Source organism: Dendropsophus ebraccatus, chromosome 2 (assembly GCF_027789765.1).
Source record: "Dendropsophus ebraccatus isolate aDenEbr1 chromosome 2, aDenEbr1.pat, whole genome shotgun sequence".
NCBI lineage: Eukaryota > Metazoa > Chordata > Amphibia > Anura > Hylidae > Dendropsophus > Dendropsophus ebraccatus.
The window spans coordinates 28466387-28488086 of NC_091455.1; the positions used below are offsets into that span (position 1 = coordinate 28466387).

Sequence of the window (21700 nt, forward strand, 5' to 3'; positions counted from 1 at the left end):
ATGTACATGTCTGTCTGACCATAGAGGCACAAGCCGCAGCCACGTTGTCAATGTTCTCCTTTCTGAGCAGAACCTATTCTCCTGAACCCCCTGGAGCTGGGAACAGAATGCTAGGGCCCCAGTGCAGACTGACACATCTACAGGCAGAGCTTGGGCAGTAACTCAATCATCAGCTCCATACAATCTGTTTGCTGTTTGGTGAATGATGGGAAATGTATTTTTGCAACACTCATCAGGGAACACTGCCTTACAGCTACTGTATATCCCTATGGCTAAAGGCCTCGGCTGCCAAGGCATGATGAAAATTGTAGTTTTGTCAAAGCAGGAAAGTCATAAGTAGGGGAACACTGGTTACAGCCATATCCCTATAGCTAAAGGTTGCCAAGGCATGATGGGAATTGTAGCTATTTAACAGATGGAGGGTCTTAATTTAGAGACCACTGTATAAAAACAACTTTACTTTTTTGTGTGTGTGTGGAGGGGGGGAATTGAGAAGCATTGTTCGAGGGAGGGGGGTCTGCGGTCTCCAGCATTGTTCAGGGGAGATCTGCGGTCTCCAGCATTGTTCGGGGGAGGGGGGGTCTGCGGTCTCCAGCATTGTTTGGGGGAGGGAGGTCTGCGGTCTAAAGCATTGTTTGGCAGAGGGGGGTCTGCAGTCTCCAGCATTGTTTGGCAGAGGGGGGTCTGCGGTCTCCAGCATTGTTCCGAGGAGGGAGGTCTGCGGTCTCCAGCATTGTTCGAGGGAGGGGGGTCTGCGGTCTCCAGCATTGCTCGAAGGAGGGGGGGTCTGCAGTCTCCAGCATTGTACGAGGGAAGGAGGTCTTCGGTCTCCAGCATTGTTCAGCTGTTCGAATACAATTTGATTTAAGGACCTATAATAATTTATACACGTCTGTACATTTATAATGGCGGCCCATATCCTTTGCTATGGGCCCTATTAATTCCAGGACAGCTATGATGTCCACTACTAGGATGTCAGAGTCTTGGGTGATACTATATTACACCCATGGGGGGGAGACAGGACTAGGCTGCAGGTTTATGGATCAGATCTTGCAGCTTGGGGCGACATTTTAGCAGACAGGCAGAATATTGCAGCTATTTGTTATTCCACCGGGGAATAGACATTTTACTATGTTATCCCCTTACTAAGCACGATTCGGGCCGGGGTATGTACGGGCACAGTAAATGTTTCCAGTGGCACGTCTGGCACTGACCGCTCTTGTAAAACGTTGGCAATTAGGCTTTTTTGGCAGCTTTTCATCTCATTTTGCCATTTTAAATTAAATACCAGCTCCTATTCACACTGGGCGCATTATTTTGCAGACAATACCAGGTTCAGCACTTTAGACGCCTCCACATCAGTTTACAGGACGAGGTTCTCCCAAGGATGGTCAGAAATATCCTTGGCCTGCGCTGAGGCTTTTGCTGGGGTAAATGCTGAATGGAAACGCTCTGATAGATTGTCAGGTATTGAAATTGTTTATATATCATCTACCTGCTAATGGCTTCCATGTGGATATGCGGCTGCTGTGGGGGAGGGGGTCGAGGGCTTTGGATTCAAGGCGCAGCTTTCTCTAAGTTTATCTTGGCGTCCAAAACAGACTATCACTTTTTCTTGTGTGTGTGCTGACACATGGAGTTGCTAAGATTATGGTATAAAATAAAAAACATAGAAATTTTATCAGTGCAATATGGCTACAGGAAAAATGGCCGCTTGCTTTCAGAGACAGCATCACACCTGTACATCAGGGCTGCGCTGAAGGGAATGGGGCTGGGAAATGCAGAGAGGGGCAGTGAAATGGTCAATGCTTTGCTGGAAACCTTGTGTCCTGGTGTCACGTAGATGTTACCTACCTAACCATTGTACACACCAAGTCCCCTTATGGAAGCGGTCTTCCGTACATGAACGTGATAAGGCCACAGCCTCATTGCAAAGAAAATTTCAGCTATAAGGAACATAAAGAGTTCAGAGTGATAACTTGGCCTTCATATTGTCCAAATGTAAATGTGATTAAAGAGGATGTACCATCAGGTACATCCTCTTTTATATGACCCACAGATAGAACGGCGCCGTCACAGGGAAGCCGGTGCCGTGGTCCGTTTTTGAACCGGTCCCAGTGTACGGCTCCGTTCTATCCACGGGTTCCGGGCCGGGGCTCCATTAATTTTAAAGGAGCGGCGTCATAGAGGGGAGGGAGTTCCCTCCCACTGGGGGCTGCCCGGCCCGCCTCCAGTGCTTCAGCTCCGGCCCGATACCCGTGGATAGTACGGCGCCGTAAACGGGAACCGGGCCACGGTTCAAAAAACGGACTGCTGCACCGGCTTCCTGTGACGGCGCTGTTCTATCTGTGGGTCATAATAAAGAGGATGTACCTGATAGTACATCCTCTTTAAGCATTTGTGGGATGTGCTGGAGGAACAAGTCCCATCCATGGAGGCCGCATCTCTCAACTTACAGGACATAAAGGATCTGCTGCTAGCATCTTGGAGCCAGTATCCCTCTGTATTAAAGTTTAGTAAACTTCAAGCCAGAGCTTGCGGTATTTGATTACCGGTGGTTGAAGAAATTGGATACAGCCATGTTTTCCAGGACTCCCTTGGGCTGGCAAAGGAGGCAGTGATAACATAACAAAAAAGTTATACTTAAGGTGCCTTTACACAGAGATTTATCTGTCAGATTTTTGAAGCCAAAGCCAGGAACAGACTGTAAACAGGGAACGCTGTTGTATGTGTGCACTATGTCGTGTGAATAAACGCACATTTGCAAGTAAGCTGTGGTGAAGTGCTGGGACTTTTTTGCTTATATACTGTGATAGTATCCATGGGCACCATGTGACGGAGTGTCGACATTGAAGCTATAATATAAACAGGGAACGGTTATAAAGAAAAAACTGAGATCTCTCCTCTTTTCAAATCCATTCCTGGCTATGGGCGGGTTCATACTGAAAAATTTTCGCGGATAATATCCGCGGAATTCCGCTGTCTGTCCGTGCGCCTTTCCGCCGGCTCCATGGACACCATTCTATTGGCCGGTGTATTCCGGTATCCGCCAAAAGAACTGACATGTCACTTCTTTCAGCGAATAGCGGAATACGCTGGCCCATAGAATGGTGTCTATGGAGCCAACGGAAAGGCGCGCGGACAGACAGCAGAATTCCGCGTTCATTATCCGCGAGAATTTCTCAGTATGAACCCACCCTATGGTTTCAAAAACCTGTCAGATAAATTTCTCTGTGTAAACGCACCATTACCCACCCGACGCCACATAGGCGCCAGTTCAGAACAGGTGAGTATTACTTGTTTATTATGTTTTCACCACCATCTTGCCTGGACTACCCCAAAGGAGGATAAAACTTGATAAAGAGAAGAACCTATAGCTCTCCAGCTAGTGCAAAATCCCAAGCGCAGGTTGTCCAGGAATGATGGGAGTTGTACTTTGACAACAGCTGGAGAGCCACAGGTTTGGGGAACAGTGTCCCAGTCATTCTCCTAATGGACTACTGTGATTCTGGGAGGTCAGACTAAGTGAAGTCATTGTCAGTCTTAATATTAAATTCAAGTTAAACCCAAAATGGAAGATCTATTTCGAGAGCGGGACACTCAGCAATAAAGCGTTGCCAAAGCCTGTCCTTCTAGGAAGACGAGCTATTATATTATTAATTTCTGCGCTTCTCTGGTATTTAGAGTGCAAGCAAAACAATACGTCCAAGTTAATAAAAAAAAATAATTAAAAGAAATATATTTCCCTGCGGGAGGGCGAGAACGAATTGGAGCAATATTTTGTTAGCCAAGACTATGCACTCAGCCGGCTTCTCTCAAATTACCTATAACAGTCACAATATTTAACTTACTGTGTTGGTTGGATCTTCTTGTAATATCCTGTCATATATCTGGAGAGCATCATCATACCTGTTCCAAAAAGGAAAGTGAAAACCGCTTATGGAAAACCAGTTTCAGAAAACATACATAGAAAGAAACAACTCAACGAGTCAGCGTAAAAAAAGAGAGATTCAGCTCCCCCAGAAAGAGACTTCTAAACAGTTCAGGTTTCCATGTAAATTGCAATCAGGAGAGGATATACAATGTGCCGGAGTGTGCGGAGGAGGAAAACAAGGAGCACTCTATGTGCCGGAATGTTTATCAGAACATAAGGCGAGAAAGGGGATTTTATTCTTACATATTGGTCTGGGAGACAACTGATATAGACTACATAGGTTATGTATTAGCAGGTATAAGGGTACGTGCACACTAGGGAATCCCGGCGGAAAACCCGATGCGGATTCTGTAGCTCACATCCGCTCGCGAAATCTGGCGTCCAGGGGCATTTCCGCCCCTGCCATAGACTCCGCTCTCAGTAAGCGAACGGGCGTGCGAGCTGTGGAATCCGTGATGGGCATTCTGTCGGGATTCCATAGTGTGCACATACTCTTACTAGTTATGATGAGAGGAAGTACAAGCAGAATAAAGGTGACCATATGCCTTCAATAGCTGTCAGCCAAACTACGGGTCCTATTTCACAGGCCACTGGGGGCCCGATCAACAATGTAAACGATCGCTGATCTGCTAGATCGGCGCTCGTTAATGGGCCTATTCCACGGCCCGATGATCGTTCTGTGAACGTCCTTGCAGCCCTTGCACCATACATTACCTGGCAGGACTTCTCCTCTGCTCCGTCTTCCTCCCAGGGTCCTGCGGCGCATCAACAGCTCCGGAGCGGCCTGACTGAGCTGTCAGACAGCTCAGCCAATCACTGGCCGTGGAGGTCCTGGCCTGTGATTGGTTGAGGGGTCTGACAGCTCAGTCAGGCCGCTCCGGAGTTGCTGATGCTGTGCCCCGGGACCCGGGGAGGAAGACGGAGCAAAGGAGAAGTCCTGCCAGGTAATGGATGCTGCACTTCTCAAATCGTCGGTCGCCCGTCGCTCGTGGTGGGGGACCGATGATTTTAGGTCTGGCCCTAAATAAATGATCATCGGCTGATCGTTTTCTCTATTCCACCGAGCGATAATCGGCCGAATTCTTCCATGCAATACACCATTCACATCAGGGCTGTTGGGAGACCCCATATAGACTAGGCACAGAAACAGAAGATTGTGGGCAGAAAAGGACCACTGGGTCCATCTAGTCTGCCCTTTTAGTATTCCCTTCCTTATTAATCTTAGGATACATATATGCTTATTCAAGGCAGGTTTAGGCTTAGTTACCATTGATTTACAAACCACTTCTACTACTACTACTACAACTACTTTTTCAGTAACGTAATATTTTCTCATGTTGTTTCTCCGGCTTCTCTGTAATCTAGGTAGCCTCCACTATCATTGATGGAGTCAGCTGTAAAACAGATATGGCCAAGGCGTAATGGCACGGCTGCTGCCTCTCCCTGGCTGTATCTCATGATTTCAGCAGTGAAAGCTGCTGTGATCAATAAAGTATGACATGTCAAAAGTTACATTTCGTGACAGGTATTCTTTAACATAGGGCATCAACAACAGATTGAGGGGGTTGCACTCCTGGTACTTCTACAGATCAGCTGAGTGAATGGATTGCGGTGCTCCTATCCCCTTCATTGATACTTAGGCATAGTTCTGTGAATTTTTTACTGTCGTCAATTGTATTCCAGTGAATAGGACTATGCTGCAATATTGGACACAGCCACTAAAAAAATATACAGCCATGCCTGGTAACCAGAGTAAAGGACGCCCCTATAAGTTTGGAACCCTACCTATCTCATATTGATGGCTTATGGTTGAGGGTAGACAAATAAAAAGATCAGACAGAAAAAAATTTATAGTTTTTACAAACAAACAATAGTGTTACAAACATCTATTGACCTCATATACTATATGTGTATATGCTGTATGAAGGTGCTGGTTCTTTCCCAGGATATACCACCAAAGTGCTATTCCAAGATTCACGCCTCTATTCGGGCTCATTCTTATTCAGTTTTTGCCTTCCATAGCGCTGACACATGAACAGAACGTCACTGTACCTGTGCCCAGGCGGGCACTGGCCACACTGATTTAGATGGACCGCACGTGGCCAGCTGGTGACTACGTTTGGGTCATTTTGTGAGCATTTACGTGTTTTGCCTTGTATTTAAAAGTGCAGTAATCCAAGACAAAAGACATATATACTCGGCCCACTATGTTCAGGTCGGTAAAGTTAACGTAGTTCGCGCAGGGATAATCAACATCACATTTGTGATGTGAACCCAGCCTTGCTTTAACCATTTGAACTGTATCTGTACTTTGCTATTCACTATATAGGCTTATACCAGCAGAATAGTGAGTCACACAGCCGTACATACTGTCTGATTGCAGACCCATTGACTTCTATAGCCCTATATATACATCTGTAGTTGTTACACATCAGTGATGGAGCCATGGATAGTCAATGGATCAGTGCAAATTGCAGACAGTTACGGATTGTGGACAGGATTAGCAAGGTATTCCACTGTAAAATAACTTTTTATATGTTGCCGCCCATAATGAGACTAACAATTCCTTCCATACTTATTATCTATTCAGTCTCCTCCCCACAGTTCTGAGCTGCTGCTTTCTGCTGAAGACACACAAAACAGCGTGTCAGCTGTCTTCCAATCCCTTCTGAGACAGCTGGTGTAAATGTCTCTGGCAGGCTGTATCTGCAACTTTGTAGCATCTTTGTAATGCTGAGAGGGTTAGTCTGAGGTCAAGTTTCTGATGAACTCACTGTAATTAACATCTCTACCCCCAGCATTAAGTTGCTACAAAGCTGCAGATAGGGACTTGTTTACATTAATCATCTCAGAAAGGGGGGGAAGGGGGAAGACAGAGAGAAAAGCTCACACACAGATTTTGGGTCATTAGCAAAAAACAGCAGCTCAGAACTGGGGACGGAGACAGAATAGATAACAACAAGTATGGAAGAAATTGTTAGGCTCACCTTGGGCAGCAACATATAAAAAGTTATGTTTGACCAGAATATCCCTTTACGACTGTGAGAAAGAGGTCTTACTCTTCTGGTATTTTCCTGCCTATAGAGTACAATCTATATGAAGGAAGCTGGAACATGGATTTCACAACCGTTAGGTCTTGCTGTAAAAGTCGATATCAGGGAATACATTTTAGGAAACAATCCAAACACATATAGTAGCAACAAAAACACCAAAGAAAGAAAGAAAGAGAAACGCCAACATGTGCAGTATACATGGTATCCATTATTTTACCTTTCCAAGGCCTCGAATCTCATGCCAGTGAGTTTCCTTACCCTGTGGCTGCCAGGAAACTGCCTTCGTAGTTCTTGTAGACAAGACTTCAAACAAGAAACAAGCAGAGTGGGCACAGATCAGTGGTCAGCATTAGAAACAGACGTCTCCCAAATCACCCTAACAATCTATTTTACTATAAAGGTAAAAAGCAAACAAAAAACCCTGCAGACCTCTGACGACTTACCCGAAATTACAGGTATCATTTTGAATTTTTTTAAAATTACAACAATAACATGGTTGGTAAAGTTTTACAATACGCAAATCACTATCCTTCCTCGATGTATCTCGTGGTAACCCGCCAGGACACGACTTGTATGACACTGTGAGGACGTGCGGCCCACTGGATGCTAAGTGCAGGTAGTGAATTACATCTTAAAATGTGCGGTTTTCATTTGTGGGAGCATTGAGGCCGGCACTATGGTACTGTAATAAGAGATACCACGGCAGGCAGCATTATGTGGTTTTGTGCAGGGTACTGTTGAAGGGAAGGCTTCCTACAGCAGGCAACGTTATAGGGGTGTTGTGGCTGGTGAAGTTACTGGGGAGTGGTTCCTGTACCAGGCAATCTAACATGGTGGAAAAGTGTCACTTTAGCCACTGATACTGGCATGTTCCTGTACTAGGCACAGTCACAGGGCATGGAGGAGTGTCTGCAGAAGGAGGTTGGTTTCCTGTGGTGGGTATTTACCAAGAGAGTGTTATGGTAGGTGTTGTTACTGGGGAGTAGTTCATGAAATAACAATTGCTACTGGGGAGCACTCCCTGCTGTAGGCACTGTTACTGGGGAGCAGTCCCTGGTGTAGGCACTGTTTCTGGGGAGCACTCCCTGCTGTAGGCACTGTTACTGAGGAGAACTCCCTGCGGTAGGCACTGATACTGAGGAGCACTCCCTGCGGTAGGCACTGTTACTGGGGAGCACTCCCTGCTGTAGGCACTGTTACTGGGGAGCACTCCCTGCTGTAGGCACTGTTACTGGGGAGCACTCCCTGCTGTAGGCACTGTTACTGGGGAGCACTCCCTGCTGTAGGCACTGTTACTGGGGAGCACTCCCTGCTGTAGGCACTGTTACTGGGGAGCAGTATCTGCGGTAGGCACTGTTACTGAGGAGAACTTCCTGCTGTAGGCACTGTTACTGAGGAGAACTCCCTGCTGTAGGCACTGTTACTGAGGAGAACTCCCTGCTGTAGGCACTGTTACTGAGGAGAACTCCCTGCGGTAGGCATTGTTACTGAGGAGCACTCCTTGCAGTAGGCACTATTACTGGGGAGCAGTCCCTGTGGTAGGCACCGATACTGAGGAGCACTCCCTGCGGTAGGCACTGTTACTGGGGAGCACTCCTTGCGGTAGGCACTGTTAATGGGGAGAAGTCCTTGCGGTAGGCACTGTTACTGGGGAGAAGTGCCTGTGGTAGGCACTGTTACTGGGGAAAAGTCCCTGTGGTAGGCACTGTTACTGGGGAGAAGTCCCTGTGGTAGGCACTGTTACTGGGGAGCACTCCCTGCTGTAGGCACGGTTACTGAGGAGCACTCCTCGCGGTAGGCACTGTTACTGGGGAGCAGTCCCTGTGGTAGGCACTGTTACTGGGGAGCAGTCCCTGGTGTAGACACTGTTACTAGGGAGCAGTCCCTGGTGTAGGCACTGTTACTGGGGAGCAGTCCCTGGTGTAGGCACTGTTACTGGGGAGCAGTCCCTGGTGTAGGCACTTACTGGGGAGCAGTCCCTGCGGTAGACACTGTTACTGGGGAGCAGTCCCTGCGGTAGGCACAGTTACAGGGGAACAGTCCCTGCGGTAGGCACAGTTACAGGGGAACAGTCCCTGCGGTAGGCACTGTTACTGGGGAGCAGTCCCTGCTGTAGGCACTGTTACTGAGGAGCACTCCTTGCGGTAGGCACTGTTACTGGGGAGAAGTCCCTGTGGTAGGCACTGTTACTGGGGAGAAGTCCCCGTGGTAGGCACTGTTACTGGGGAGAAGTCCCCGTGGTAGGCACTGTTACTGGGGAGAAGTCCCTGTGGTAGGCACTGTTACTGGGGAGAAGTCGCTGAGGTAGGCACTGTTACTGGGGAGAAGTTCCTATGGTAGGCACTGTTACTGGGGAGAAGTCCCTGAGGTAGGCACTGTTACTGGGGAGAAGTCCCTGTGGTAGGCACTGTTACTGGGGAGAAGTTCCTGTGGTAGGCACTGTTACTGGGGAGCAGTTCCTGTGGTAGGCACTGTTACTGGGGAGAAGTCCCTGCGGTAGGCACTGTTACTGAGGAGCACTCCTTCGGGTAGGCACTGTAACTGGGGAGCAGTCCCTGTGGTAGGCACTGTTACTGGGGAGCAGTCCCTGTGGTAGGCACTGTTACTGGGGAGCAGTCCCTGTGGTAGGCACTGTTACTGGGGAGCACTCCTTGCGGTAGGCACTGATACTGGGGAGCAGTCCCTGTGGTAGGCACTGTTACTGGGGAGCAGTCTCTGTGGTAGGCACTGTTACTGGGGAGAAGTTCCTGTGGTAAGCACTGTTACTGGGGAGAAGTCTCTGTGGTAGGCACTGTTACTGGGGAGAAGTTCCTGTGGTAGGCACTGTTACTGGGAAGAAGTTCCTGTGGTAAGCACTGTTACTGGGGAGAAGTTCCTGAGGCAAGCACTGTTACTGGGGAGAAGTTCCTGTGGTAAGCACTGTTACTGGGGAGCAGTCCCTGTGGTAGGCACTGTTACTGGGAAGAAGTTCCTGTTGTAAGCACTGTTACTGGGAAGAAGTTCCTGTGGTAAGCACTGTTACTGGGGAGGGGATCCTGCAGTAAGCAGTAGTAATGAAAAGCAGTTCCTATGGTAGACACTGGTACTGAGACTAGGGGTTATTTGTTCACAGTACGTACCTGGGCTAATCTGTCCACACATTGCCCATACAGTCCTCACTCCCATCTATAAACCCCATCAGACTGTCCAGCCCTTGTATATACGTGTATGTACAGCATATATACATACACAGTAGTAGTTCCTGGGCCATCCGCTGGATCTCACACTTCTGGTGGCATTTTGCGCCCTGTCACTTTAAAACTGGGCTCCTGCTTTTCTGTTGACACTTGAGATGCCGAAAATGTTCCTGATTTGCAACTACTTGGAAACGCTTGGATAGTTTTTAAGTAAAACAAATCTGGGACTCGCTTGGCACGAGAACAGAAAAACTTAGTGTGCGATGATGAAAAAATATGATAAATATGCATGACATAACCGCACCAACCTAAACACGGCGCGGCACAGGCCGAGGAACATGTCCGAGAACATGTGCTGCAATGTTTCACTCTGTGACTGATACACAGTGAGAAAATCTACACCGCAGCTTCATATCAAAGGGAGAGACTCCGCGCGGAGCGAAAATCATAAAAATATGGTGCTGCTGGCAAGACTATAGAGGACGGAGAGGAGAAAGGAGATCTATAGGGAGTGAGGATGGGGGCAAGAAAATCACTCAACAGAAAAGTCATTTGTCAACAGGGTTTATATAGAACATATATATACACACACGTCCATCTATACGTGTGTGTATATATATTATATATAAAATTTTTGACACGTCTGGAAATGACAGTATGGCTGAGAGGACAATGTCACTTTAAGAGACTTTCAGAGTGATACTGGATGGCACATGAAGACATAAACGATATCATGGGGACAAGATGTATATAGTACCTACCATTGCTATGTCATCACGGCCACAATCCAAGGCGGCAACCAACACCTGTTCATGTATTATCCATACTGTCCAGAAAAATAGAAATGAAGACAATGAGTACATATATATTTCCCCACACAGCAATGATAGGAGGGGATGACGGACTCAATTCTTACATACTGGAAATGTAAAACTATGGGGTATGTTAGGAGGAGGAGCGGAACAGAAGTGTGAGCAGTGACTCCGGCCTAGGCGCAATGTCTAATGGAAATTTGGGAAGTGTGAAAATCTCTAATTTCATCATAGGCTCAGGCTATAATGCTTCTCTGTCCCCCCCTCATGCTTTACACTGCAGCTCTGCCTGTTTCAATTAGCTTAGTACAAGCTCATCAAGGAATAAAGACAAGTAGTGTGTATTTGCATTACATAGCATATAAGAGGATACAAAAGATCAGGGTCCATCCCCCTCTTGTAGCTGTATATATAGTCCTTAGTACATTCACTAATCAGCCTCCATTCCTCCCCCTCTGGCAGCTGTATATATAGTCCCCGGTACATACACTAATCAACCTCCTTCCCCCTCTGGCAGCTGTATATATAGTCCCCAGTACATTCACTAATCAGCCTCTATCCCCCCTGCAGCTGTGTATATATATATATATATATATATATATATATATATATATATATATATATATATATATATATATATATATATAGTCCCTAGTACATTCACTAATCAGCCTCCTTCCTCCTCTGGCAGCTGTATATATAGCCCCCAGTACATTCACTAATCAGCCTCCATCCTACCCCCTCTGGCAGCTGTATATATAGTCCCCAGTACATACACTAATCAACCTCCTTCCCCCTCTGGCAGCTGTATATATAGTCCCCAGTACATTCACTAATCAGCCTCTATCCCCCCTGCAGCTGTGTATATAGTCCCTAGTACATTCACTAATCAGCCTCCTTCCTCCTCTGGCAGCTGTATATATAGCCCCCAGTACATTCACTAATCAGCCTCCATCCTACCCCCTCTGGCAGCTGTATATATAGTCCCCAGTACATACACTAATCAGCCTCCTTTCTCCTCTGGCAGCTGTATATATAGTCCCCAGTACATTCACTAACCAGCCTTCTTCCTCCTCTGGCAGCTGTATATATAGTCCCCAGTACATTCACTAATCAGCCTCTATCCCTCCTGCAGCTGTGTATATATATAGTCCCTAGTACATTCACTAACCAGCCTTCTTCCTCCTCTGGCAGCTGTATATATAGTCCTTAGTACATTCACTAATCAGCCTCCACCCCCCTCTGGCAGCTGTATATATAGTCCCCAGTAGATACACTAATCAGCCTCCATTCCTCCTCCTCTGGCTGCTGTACATATAGTCCCCAGTACATACACTAACCAGCCTCATTCCCCCTCTGGCAGCTGTATATATAGTCCTTAGTACATTCACTAATAAGCCTCATTCCCCCTCTGGCAGCTGTATATATAGTCCTTAGTACATTCACTAATCAGCCTCCTTCCCCCTCTGGCAGCTGTATATATAGTCCCCAGTACATACACTAATCAGCCTCCATTCCTCCCCCTCTGGCAGCTGTATATATAGTCCCCAGTACATACACTAACCAGCCTCATTCCCCCTCTGGCAGCTGTATATATAGTCCCCAGTACATTCACTAATCAGCCTCCATTCCTCCCCCTCTGGCTGCTGTATATATAGTCCCCAGTACATACACTAATCAGCCTCCACCCCCCTCTGGCAGCTGTATATATAGTCCCCAGTACATACACTAATCAGCCTCCACCCCCCTCTGGCAGCTGTAGATATAGTCCCCAGTACATACACTAATCAGCCTCCACCCCCCTCTGGCAGCTGTATATATAGTCCCCAGTACATTCACTAATCAGCCTCCACCCCCCTCTGGCAGCTGTATATATAGTCCCCAGTACATTCACTAATCAGCCTCCATTCCTCCCCCTCTGGCTGCTGTATATATAGTCCCCAGTACATACACTAACCAGCCTCCATTCCTCCCCCTCTGGCAGCTGTATATATAGTCCCCAGTACATTCACTAATAAGCCTCCTTCCCCCTCTGGCAGCTGTAAAAAAAAAAAAAGTTTCCTTTTCAGTTTCCCTAAGGGTGCCTTTACATAGAGAGATTTATCTGACAGATTTTTGAAGCCAAAGCCAGGAATGGATTTGAAAAAGAGTATAGATCCCAGTCTTTCCTTTATGACCTGTTCCCTGTTTATAGTCTGTTCCTGGCTTTGGCTTCAAAGATCTGTCAGCTAAATCTCTCTGTGTAAAGGCACCCTAAAGTGCACTGGAAACCATGCCCCTATTTCTCCCACATTGCCAGGATTATCAGCAACATCAAGTAGCTATTGGGGGAGAAATGTTAGGACTGTTTCTACTGTGTTCATGAAAACAAAACCTTTCAAATCGGTCTTTTCAGACTGTCTGATTGTTCTCAGGATCTAGCAGTGGGGAGAGTTACTGAGCATGTGTGTCCACCAGCAATTTAGAAGGCGGACGTGCACCCATCTATACACTTACAACAGCAGGTGGTGCCATACCATAGAAGTAAACGTAATAGCTTTTCAAAGGGAGAACTTTTATGTATTTTAACAGCAAATATTGTTACTTCTTCATGATCTGCACAATATATGCAAGTAGGAAACCCCCTGTACAACAACAAAAAAACCCACTAACCCATCAATGGGAAAAAAAACTAACTATAATCTAGAACATGCAGTCTAAGCTCCATCCATGTGTTATTTATCCATCTCAATGGCTTGGACAATGCCTTGCCAGGTATTTTTGGGTAAGGATTGGACTAAGGGGCCAAAACATATCCTTTGAAAACGTAAGAACAAATACTTTGTGATTGTAAAAGAGACTGTCAACATGGAAAACTAAAAGTAACCGGGAAAGGAAAAAGAAGGTAACAATCAATGCTGGAAAAGCTGCATAGAAACAATGAGATCAAACCCAAGATCAAGTAGGATCTACGGTGTTAAAGCAAGTTAAGAAAGTATGCGGCCGAGGCCGGCGAGAGAGTCCTTATCTGTCAGGCACATCTATGTATATATTCAGGAATGACTACAATGTTCGAGAAAAACAACGGCGGTGGTTCATGCCGCCTTCCAAAGGACTTGCTGTGCTTCCATGTCTTACCCGACATGAAAGAGAAGGTTTAAGAAAGACTTTACGTCTATAGAAAATGCGAGAAGCACACGCAAACTCCCGAATTCACTGCGAGAGACACGAGTTATGTGAAGCAGCAATGGATGGCTTCTACAGGACAGCGCTCAGCGCTCAAGAAAGATCCTCTTTGTACGAAAGGGATCCTGAATGCGCGGTAGAGGCACCCCGGCACCCATCATGTGCCTCCCCAGGTGATGATGGCTACACATCGGTTAAAGAAGCCAATGAAGGAAGCTGAAACAAACATGCTTGTGATTTTAGTGCCCCCTCTGCTGTTATTGAGCCAAAGGGTCCTCTGCAGCTATTTCTCATTCTATCCATTTAAGGGGATGGGACCAGAGCTGGGCTGTTTGCCTGTAGCAAACACATAAGCATTTCCCTTCTCAGTTTCTTAGCCAATCAGAGCATGGTGCAAACCTCGGGCCTGAAAGTACACCAAAAGGGCTGATAATGGCATCTGGGGAGGAGAAGAGGTTACTGATGCACTAGGTTTTCAAAGGGTTTTTTGGGCAGCAATGAAAGAAAGCTGAGAAGCTTAAGGGGCGGGGGTAGGGTATTACACTGCAGCACAGTGGACTTACAACAGTAGGTGCACTCATATTTACACAAGAACAGCTGCCCTGAGCTATATATGGGTGGTGAGAGATGAGGAAAGCTGTGATTTACCTTTTAGCAGCTAAGCTTCCAGGTACACTGCCCATGTAACATCCCTCCCCAACTTCCTACTGTAAGTTGTCCTTCTCTCTCTCTTACTAGAGACAGAAATCCCCTGACAACAGGCAGTCAACAGCAGATTGCAAAGAAAGGAGACATCTAGTGGCCAAGACTTTTAAATGTCCCCACTATGGGAACGGGGACGTGCCATCATTTAGAGGTGAAAGGCAGCCCTGTATCCTGGAAAGCATGGATACAGTCATAGGCCATAGGCATGTTTTCTAGGACTCCTTAGGGTTGCATCCAATGTCTTCAGCAACTGGTAATCAAATGCGGAGAGTTCGGGTTCGGACAAACCTGAAGGTGCTCCAAGAACGCTTGTCTCTATTAGGAATCAAACAGGCTATCAAACAGAGGGAAGTTGTTTGAGCTGATAGTGAGCATTTAACATGTTGTGCTTTACAGCTGCCTGGCTTCAGACAGGACACACAGTCCAATTCCTTCGTCGCTGAATTACCGGTACATGGATTTTTATAGTAGCCATTTGGATCGCAATGAACGCAGCACATCTGCCAATGCTTTTTTTAATAACCTATAACCAAGAACCAGCAAGTCTGATTACCTGATTGTGACGGATTAGAGAACATTGGATTGTGCGTCTGGAAACACAGATGACGGTGAACTGCGACCAAACGTGAACACCCCCCCGCCCCCAACCCTTGCTGAAACTCCAGGATCGGTCTTATATATAGAAAACAACATTTCAAGAAGCATCCCAAACCAAACAGCAAAGCAACTTTTTTTTTTCTTCTTTGGTTTTGCTTAAGAAAAAAAAAAAAAAAGAAGAAAAGCTCTTGTACTGCCAAAGTTCACAGCTTCGAAAGATAAATGAGCTTTTACTATTGGAACTCTGTTTAATATTGTTTAAAGGTACCAAATATAAGAGCGGTGCCAGAGTGGGTCGGATTTCCTATATGTTAGGTGACCATTTCCTGGAATATGTTATTCTTGGAAAGCTCCCGGCTCACGAGAGACCTAATTATCAGCAGAACGCAATCCTGTCGAGACCGAGCAAGGGGTACGCGGGCGAGAGATGGAATATAAGAACCGGCTTAGATGACCCACTGAGTGATGACAGCGCCGCGAGCCAATACAAAGCTGACTTCTCTGCCAAGCAGATATTTTACACATCTTTAACAGCAAACATATCGCAATTCGCAGGACAGCATGGGGTCCGATATTCACTGTGTGCACGGGACCTTGCTAAAATGTCTATAATATGAGAATTTACAACGTGAGGGATACGTGCTCCGCTAGTCACGTCCGCTGGTTAAAATAGGTTTGTAAAGGAAAGAAAAGAACGAGAAGTAACGACAATTGTATATTCAGCTTTTAGTACTCCATGTCTTGGGGCTGGCTACATGACGATCTCATGGTTAACCAAGGGGTTGCCCCTTAAAGTAGTACTTTGGTTATGCTTTAGGCTATTGCCAAATGATGCAGGAGCTTTCGTATATTTCATTCAGATACATCTTAAAGTGTCACTGTCGTTTAGATTTTTTTTGCAGAAATCAATAGTACAGGCGATTTTAAGCAACTTTGTATTTGGGTTTATTAACCGAAAAATGCATTTTTATCATGAAAAAGCAGTTTGAAGCTCTCCCCCCTGTCTTCATTGTTCTCTATGGAGAGGGGAGGGGTGGAGGGAGATGAGGCACCAAAACAGGACAACAAAGAGTTAATTTACAGCTACATCACCGGGTATCTCCTCTGACATCAGCACTGACCTCTTTGACCTCAGAATAGAGGCTTTCACACAGTTCCTGCTGTGTAATCCTTTGTTCTCTGCTCTCGGCTGGCGACTAATCTCCCTCCTCCCCCCTCCCCTCTCTATAGAACAGACAGGGCTCGACTGATGTAAAAGAGTAGAGATTTCCTGATAATGAGCAGTGAATGAGAGAGGGAAGGGGGGGTGACCTGGGAAAAGGCTTTTTGAATGCAGATAATGGCATATTTGCCTAAAAACTGTATGTCAAGGAGGACATACATATTAGGCTTGGTCGGGAGGGGTCTGGGCTGTAAGAAGGGATTTGATAGGGGATAATGTAATTCTGCCAGCCACACCTTGCGGTTTCCATTCTCACCACTGGGGCAAAAACTAAGCTGAGACTCCCTGTAGTGTCTGTGATAAGAGGAGGCTGCTGTAAAGTGATCTGTACAGCATTGCAGCGACATGCGACACAGTAGATAGAGGAGAAAATAGCAGTTCCCTGTGGAAGGACCTCTTCACAGGTCACAGAGCACGCTCTGTAATGTTTTAGTCATCTCAAGTAGATAGACGCTGTCTATTGTTGTCTATGTCCATGAGCTTTGCTGTCAGTAAATGCTGTTAAGAACGGCCCCCATAACAACGTACAAAAAGTAAAATAAAAAAAAAAAATAATTAAGTCAGGATAAAAAAACTGATTAGAACAAAAGAACAAGTTTTAGTATCTGATTTTAATCAGTAAAACAGAATTTAGGTCACACATTCCCTTTAAGAATATGACTAAAAAAGTCCAAAAATTCTTTTGCAGAGTTCAGGGAAAATGCAACATTATATGGCACCTATTCTAGGCTATACAAGGTGCTTAGGCCACTCCCACTCAGGCAACCAGAAGATAACACGAGAGGCAAAAAACACAAAGGAGAGAGGAGGCGTAGCCACGAGAAATCTTGTAAGCTATTATATGTGTTGTCTGTACGGAGGGAAGCCTGAGGGAGACATTATGTAGCAGAGGCGAGCGGCTTTAAGCCTGTACTCAATTCATCATGTTTTTACAGACATAACTTTCTTGCATTTCAGAAATCCGCATGGGTGACATAATAAGCCCCTCTTGCACCGGGGCTGCACCTGGAGGATTGTAATTCCAGGCAGACCTGCAGTTCTGTTCTGGATCATCACAGTCCGACTGTCTGGGGACTTAAGTTAAAACTGGTGACTCCCTCCAGGTCATTACCTTGCAGACGGCAGGGGCCTCATTTCTGGGTTCACTGACTTTGAATGGCTGGAGGTGAACTGTTAGACGCTCCGTTAGCTTAGTCCTCCCATACTCTGGTTAGGAACAGCCAACAATAAAAGCTCAGATTTTCATTATTTTAAAAAAAAAACAGCAAAATTTATCCTTTTTGAAAGTAGTTGGAAAGATACACAGCCATAGAAGGTAATGAGAAACACACTTTTTATTACCGCATGTAAAGCTCTGGGCAGCTCCGTTCCTATATAAACTACTCCTGACACCAATCGGAAAAAAAAAAACGGAGTCCCCTGTGGAATATTAGAGCCGAGCAGGTGTTCCCAACACCAGCGAGCATCTTACTGAACTGGAACCGATGTATGTAATAAACTTACTATCGTCTCCCAGCTTGGACGCATGCTCATTTATCAACTCTTCACCGACTTCAATGATGTGCTCGCTGTTCCTGTAGTTCTCCTCGCGCCAGGTTTTCATCTTGTCACGCATGTCTGCAAAAAGGAAATGTCAAATGTTGAGTATATTAGAAAAGGTCTGCTTTCTGACAACAGAGATTACATCAGCAAACGGCAGACTGGGAAAGGCCAATGATCCCGCACCGGAGAAGTATCCGGAACATTGCCCGATAGTCCAGACTCTTCTACAGCGGGTGGGAGCACATAGCCTGACGCAATACACTTACATAGGCTTACAATCTCCGTACTGAGGCCTACATTACATGCCTCAGGGCCTACTTTAGATTTACGCAAGGCCACGTTGCACCATCACCCCAGCCCTGCCAAATACAGGAAGCTGCTGATAGCAATGCAGGTCCTGACATGGACCTATATATGTATTTATACTGGATTACTTATATATACACACATCATAGAGGTGCCAAAGACGGAGCCAGCACCAGCTGCAGAGAACTGCTATCATGGTCCTGCCCAAAGTGTCTTTCAGCAAGCGGCCTGATCTGCAAGAAATGTGGCCACCGGCCTAAAAGCCGTCTCAACGAAAAGAAATATAAGAAAAATAAAGAGCGTAAATGGCTGCGTTTCGTTACTAATAAAGAAAGAGCAGATATATTCTGCAACGTTCATGTTATGATCAGACAGCAAGAGGAATAAGGGGTGAATGCTCGAAACTCCACCACCACCACTAGTGTAGAGCGGTCCGTATCTGACTGCCCGATGGCTGGAGAAGTTGGATAACCCTCTAAGGAGTCCTGGAAAACATGGATACAGCCATGGGCTATAGACTGTATCCATGGTTTCCTGACAGCCCTAGAGCAGTATCAAACTTCTTCAGCCTCCGGGAGGCAAATACAGAGCGTTCAGGTTCTTCCTCAACCTTACAGCAGCTAGCCTCGATACCACCCACCCCGGAAACTATTTGTCCCAGTTCTGAAATCACCAAAAATCTATTTGCTTAGTGGGTATGTAATTCTCTCTTCTACCATGTCCTCTCTCTACTTCCTGCTTGCCAAGCACCGCAATTCCCACAATGCATTACTCTCCCATCAGCCCTCCCATCTTGCCTACCTTCCTTCCCCAGCACTCCTGCCAGATCCCCACTGGAAATCACTGCAGAACATTTCAACACACAGCAGACTGCCTTTACACAGACAGAATTATCTGACAGATTTCTGAAGCCAAAGCCAGGAAAAGACTATTTAAAAAAAAAAAACAGGTCATAAAGGAAAGGCAGAGATTTCTCCTCTTTTTAAATCCATTCCTGGCTTTGGCTTCAAAAATATGTCAGATAAATCTCTGTGTGTAAGGGCGCCCTTAGGGCCCTATTACACCAACAGATTATCTGACAGATTTTTTAAAACCAAAGCCAGAAAAAGGATTTGAAAAGAGGAGAAATCTCAGTCTTTCCTTTATTACTTGTTCTCTGTTTATAGTCCATTCCTGGCTTTGGCTCAAAAAAATCTGTCAGATAATCTGTTGGTGTAACAGGGCCCTTTTGCTACGTTTACACAGAGCGATAATTCGCCCAATCGATCGTTTAACGATTTTGAAGCAACCATTTGGATTTTATACCAATCAGGATTTAGACGAATAAATCGTTAGAAAAATCGTTTGAAAATTCGTAAGAAAAATAGTTATTGTGATGGCTTTTAAGATCGCTTAAGCCCATCTTTTACATAGGGTAAATCGGTGAAAGACTGTTTGCACGAAGCGATATGCGAATTTTCAGCGAACGACAAATGACAATTTAAGAACATGAAATATTAGTTGAAGTTGAAATATCAAAATGAACGGTTTCTCGCTTGTTGTTTGATCGTTTGCTGTGTTTACGCGGTACGATTATCGCTCAAATGCGATCGTTTATACGTAAACGCAGCATTACTCTTCAATTTGTAAATTTGCAGCACCTGCTGCATTCATTCCGTGTGCTCCTCTTGTATTTTAGCATGCTGTAAAAACTCCTAACTCTCCCCTAAATGTCACAGTAAATATATTTGTCTATGACAGAGGGAGAGGGATGCAGGCTTGAGGGGGTGGTCAGCGGTGGTGACATCAGAGACTAGATCCAGGCAAGCCTCCATACACAGCTGAAGATTATACATTGAGCCGCAAAGCTGCGGAGACAACACCACACTAAAATGAGCAGACCGCCCAACTTCTGAACAAGAGATTTCAAGCAAAAAAAAAACAACACGCTGAAGCCAGTATATAAATAACTTTTATATCGGAATACCCCCTTAACAATGGCGAACATACTGTTTTCCTATACAGATACAGTAATATCATTCTCCTCTTATTCCACATGTTCACACTAGGGCTGGGCGATATGGCCAAAAATGAAAATCTCGATTTTTAAAATTTTTTGGACGATTCTCGAACATTTTTCTCCCTGCAGTATCAGATACTATTTTAGTGATGTTAGAGACAACTATATTGCTTCCCAGTGTACCAGTGCTCCTAATGTGCCCCCATGTAGTAGACAAGCCCTCTCTGCGCCACTCTGTGCCCCATATAAGTAGTTTTCCCAAATATGTGCCCTATGTACTCTGTGCCCCATATGGTATAGGAGATCATCTTTGTGCCTCCATCTAGGCAGGGAGTAGTAGTGGAGGTATAGTGGATAAGGGGTGTAGTAGTACAGGAACAGATGAGGGGTGTATTAGTAGTAGTACAGATGAGGGGTGCAGTAGTAGTAGTACAGGTACAGATGAGGGTCAGGGACATAGCTAAGAGCATGGGGCAGACTGGGGGGAGGGGGATGGCGAAGCATGGGGCACACTGGGGGGGGGCATGGGGCACACTAGGAGGGGCATGGGGCAGACTGGGTGGGGGAGAGCATGGGGCAGACAAAGGGGGAGGGGGATGGCGAAGCATGGGGCACACTGGGGGGGAGCATGGGGCACACTGGGGGGGAGCATGGGGCACACTGGGGGGGAGCATGGGGCACACTGGGGGGGAGCATGGGGCACACTGGGGGGGGGAGCATGGGGCACACTGGGGGGGGAGCATGGGGCACACTGGGGGGGGAGCATGGGGCACACTGGGGGGGGAGCATGGGGCACACTGGGGGGGGAGCATGGGGCACACTGGGGGGGGAGCATGGGGCACACTGGGGGGGGAGCATGGGGCACACTGGGGGGGGGGAGCATGGGGCACACTGGGGGGGGAGCATGGGGCACACTGGGGGGGAGCATGGGGCACACTGGAGGGGGAGCATGGGGCACACTGGAGGGGGAGCATGGGGCACACTGGGGGGGAAGCATGGGGCACACTGGGGGGGAAGCATGGGGCACACTGGGGGGGAAGCATGGGGCACACTGGGGGGGAAGCATGGGGCACACTGGGGGGGAAGCATGGGGCACACTGGGGGGGAAGCATGGGGCACACTGGGGGGGAAGCATGGGGCACACTGGGGGGGAAGCATGGGGCACACTGGGGGGGAAGCATGGGGCACA

General features: G+C 46.6%; 1 protein-coding gene across 1 annotated transcript in view; it reads right to left on the bottom strand.

Annotated features, from left to right (window-relative positions):
- The window catches only part of EMC2 (ER membrane protein complex subunit 2), a 76007-nt gene that overhangs the window by 32171 nt on the left and 22136 nt on the right, over positions 1-21700 (bottom strand). Inside the window, exons 3-6 of the mRNA XM_069959855.1 lie at positions 18168-18281; positions 10925-10989; positions 7205-7290; positions 3852-3909 (exon numbers count right to left, since the gene is read on the bottom strand). Coding sequence (XP_069815956.1) covers positions 3852-3909; positions 7205-7290; positions 10925-10989; positions 18168-18281 — 323 coding nt within the window. The remainder of the gene's footprint in view (positions 1-3851; positions 3910-7204; positions 7291-10924; positions 10990-18167; positions 18282-21700) is intronic.